This window comes from Mirounga leonina, unplaced genomic scaffold (genome assembly GCF_011800145.1).
Source record: "Mirounga leonina isolate KUSES-001 unplaced genomic scaffold, KU_Mleo_1.0 Mir_107, whole genome shotgun sequence".
Lineage (NCBI taxonomy): Eukaryota > Metazoa > Chordata > Mammalia > Carnivora > Phocidae > Mirounga > Mirounga leonina.
Genome location: NW_023270233.1, coordinates 5,097,311 through 5,100,188, shown reverse-complemented (window position 1 = coordinate 5,100,188; position 2,878 = coordinate 5,097,311). Strand labels below are relative to the sequence as shown.

Sequence of the window (2,878 nt, the reverse complement as noted above, 5' to 3'; positions counted from 1 at the left end):
AAAGGGAAGGGCGGGGAAGAAAGGAGGGACGATGTGTTCAGTCTCACTTTGGAAAATTTCCAGACGACGCTAACAGGGGCCTTCGGAGTCCCCGACCGCTGCTCCCGGCCGGATCCTGGCCTCACGCGGTGGCGCTGGCTGGCCCAGGTAGTGCGGGTGGCCCCCGCTCTCCTGTGACTGGGCAGGAGGACGGAGGGAAGAAAGAAGTGATCTGCTTCTCGCAGCGCCAGCACACCACGCGCATTTAAAAGACAAGGCCTGGCCTCGAGCTCCTGGCCCTCTCCTGACCCATTTTCACCTGCGCCCTCTCCCCCGTAGGCCCTGGCCCGAATGCAAGGGGGCTGTCCACGATTGCTAGTCGTGGAATGTCCCCTGGAGGTCCCATCGTGGTCACCCTCCGCCTCTGGGACACGATGTTCTTGAAAGGAGATTGGGAGGAGGGGTTCTAAGCGCCTCCCTCTGAGGAGTGAGCGCCTCATCTCGGGACACGGTGGTGGGGAGGGGGGGGCTCTTAACCCCCAGGGAAGGTCTCTAAGTGTCAGGGGCATAGGCAGAATCTCTCTCTGTGGTCGCCCTGTCCCCCCTCCCCCCAGAATGGAGAGGGTCAGGGAAACACCACCCTGTGTGCATTTCCTCGCCTGACCCGTAGAGCAAGAGAGCAGGGTGGCATCGGGAATTAGTGACGCTCCTCCAAGCTGGTAGTCGGAGCACCTTGCTCCTTGTCCTATCTCTGGCGGAGTGATTCGGGGCGAGCCGCCCCTTCTCTGAGCCGTAATGTCCCCGTGTGTAACGCATGAAGATTGGCGAACCCTATAGGCTTCCCAAAGCCCTCTTTGGGGCCCCAAAAGAGGGTCTGGACAGATGCCAAGGAAAGACAGAACAGGAGCAAAGCGGTCTGGGGCGGCCAGACGGGAGCCAGACGAGGCTCTTCTCACTGGGCGAGGCTCTTTGAGGAACCGAGAGTTGCTGGGACAGAGCCCGCGGAGAGAAAGCAAACAGAGCGGTGCTCCCCTCCCCCGACCCCGGCCCTTTGTCCGGAATCCAGCTGTGCCCCCCGGGGGAGGAGCGGGCTCGCGTGGCGCGGCCCCGTGGCCCCGGCGCTGATTGGCCGGCGGCTCGGGCTGCAACCGGGCAGGCACGCTCCTGGCCCGGGCCGAGCAGATAAAGCGTGCCAAGGGGCACACGACTTGCGGCTCAGAAAATCCGAATGGTCTCGCAGCCGCGCCAAAAATAGCAACGGTGGCCCGGGACCCCCTTTGCGTTTCGCTTCTCTGGAGCTGGGGAAACTTCTAGGCAGCGGCGCCTGCGTCTCAGTCGGGCTTGCAGACGAAAAGGCCAGCTCATCTCACCAACTGCTCTCGCTGCCCCCCTGCTCTCTACCCTTTTGCGCGCCAGAACAAGGTAACACCTGGAGGCCACAGAGCGACGGGTGGAGGCGGAAAGGGGTCCTCTGATCCGGCAGGAGCGGGGGGTGGCTCTTTCTCGGTTATTTCCCACTTGGCCCCGGGATAGGGAACTGCGCCCGGGTGGCGGACCCACGCTTACCCCGACCTCTTACCCCGCCGCAGGATGGCGCCTCATCCCTCGGGTACGCCAGCTGTCCAAGTGACCCAGGAGACAGAGCAGCCCTTCCAGGGGGCCTCGGACTACGAAGTGACCTGCGTTGCGTCGGCTCCGCCCAGCCCCGCTCGCGTGCGGGGGAACTGCGCCGAGGAGGAAGGGGGCGGCTGCCGAGGGGCCTCGAGGAAGCTCCGGACGAGGCGCGGGGGGCGCAGTCGGCCCAAGAGTGAGTTGGCGCTGAGCAAGCAGCGAAGGAGCCGGCGCAAGAAGGCCAATGACCGCGAGCGCAATCGAATGCACAACCTCAACTCGGCGCTGGACGCGCTTCGCGGCGTCCTGCCCACCTTTCCGGACGATGCCAAGCTTACCAAGATCGAGACGCTACGCTTCGCGCACAACTACATCTGGGCGCTGACGCAGGCGCTGCGCATAGCAGACCATAGCCTCTACGGGCTGCAGCCGCCCGCACCGCCCTGCGAGGAGCTGGGCTGCCAGGACGGCCGCTCCCCGGGAGACTGGGGCTCGCTCTACTCCCCGGTCTCCCAGGCGGGCAGCCTGAGCCCCACCGCCTCGCTGGAGGAGCGTCACGGGCTGCAGGCGCCTGTCTCCCCTGCGGGTCTGCGCACCGGCGCCTTGGCTTTTTCAGACTTCCTATGAAGGAGCCGTTCGGCCGTTGGGCGGTGGGTGCTTGGGGGCGGGGGGTGGAGGCCGTCAGGGACGCACCGCGACTGCGGCGGCCCTGAACTTGCTCCTCCAGTCTCCGGCTCGCTGACATCCGGTGAGCCCAGGCTCCTACGAGGGTGGCAGGTTGGATTCGCTCCCCCGGTCCTCTGCGCCGCGCCAACTTCGGCCCTCTGTTTGCTGCCCGCGCAGGCGGGTAAAGCAGGCTCCGCGCTCCCCTCCCTGCAGCCGCCCCAAGTCTCCTGCAAAGACGATGAGGATGGTAGCACTACGCAGCCGGAGACGCCCACTGTCTCCAGCCACCCTACCCTCACTCAAGTCTGTCAGTCTCTCTTTCCTCCTCCACCAATGTGATTTAATCCAGTATTTGATCTCTCACCGTTTGCTCTCTCTCACCGTTTGCTCTCCTCTCCAAAGACGCCGCTGACCTTCTCCTCCAGTCGCTATCAAGTCCTGGTTTCTGGCCGCCCCGCTGCCTTAATCCACGAAGGCGATCCTCTGCCTTCTTTCGTGCACTTTTCGGAGCCATTGCCCTCCGGGGGGAGGGAGACCAGGCTCTGAACTGGGAAAGAGATTGTCCTCCTCGGGAACGTCTGTCCCGCTTCCCTGCGACCTGAAGCGCCCATCTTTAAAAAAG

The 2,878-nt window shown here is 64.4% G+C and overlaps 1 protein-coding gene across 1 annotated transcript; it reads left to right on the top strand.

Annotated features, from left to right (window-relative positions):
• Positions 1 to 1,569: 1,569 nt before the first annotated feature.
• On the top strand, positions 1,570 to 2,217 carry LOC118018531 (neurogenin-3-like). The gene has a single exon (XM_035017123.1). The coding sequence runs from the start codon at positions 1,570 to 1,572 to the stop codon at positions 2,215 to 2,217; it is 648 nt and encodes a 215-aa protein (XP_034873014.1).
• The last annotated feature ends 661 nt before the right edge of the window (positions 2,218 to 2,878 follow it).

What these genes read in the sequence shown, in the direction of transcription:
- LOC118018531 (XM_035017123.1), top strand. Translation starts at nt 1,570, where the DNA reads ATGGCGCCTCATCCCTCGGGTACGCCAGCTGTCCAAGTGACCCAGGAG.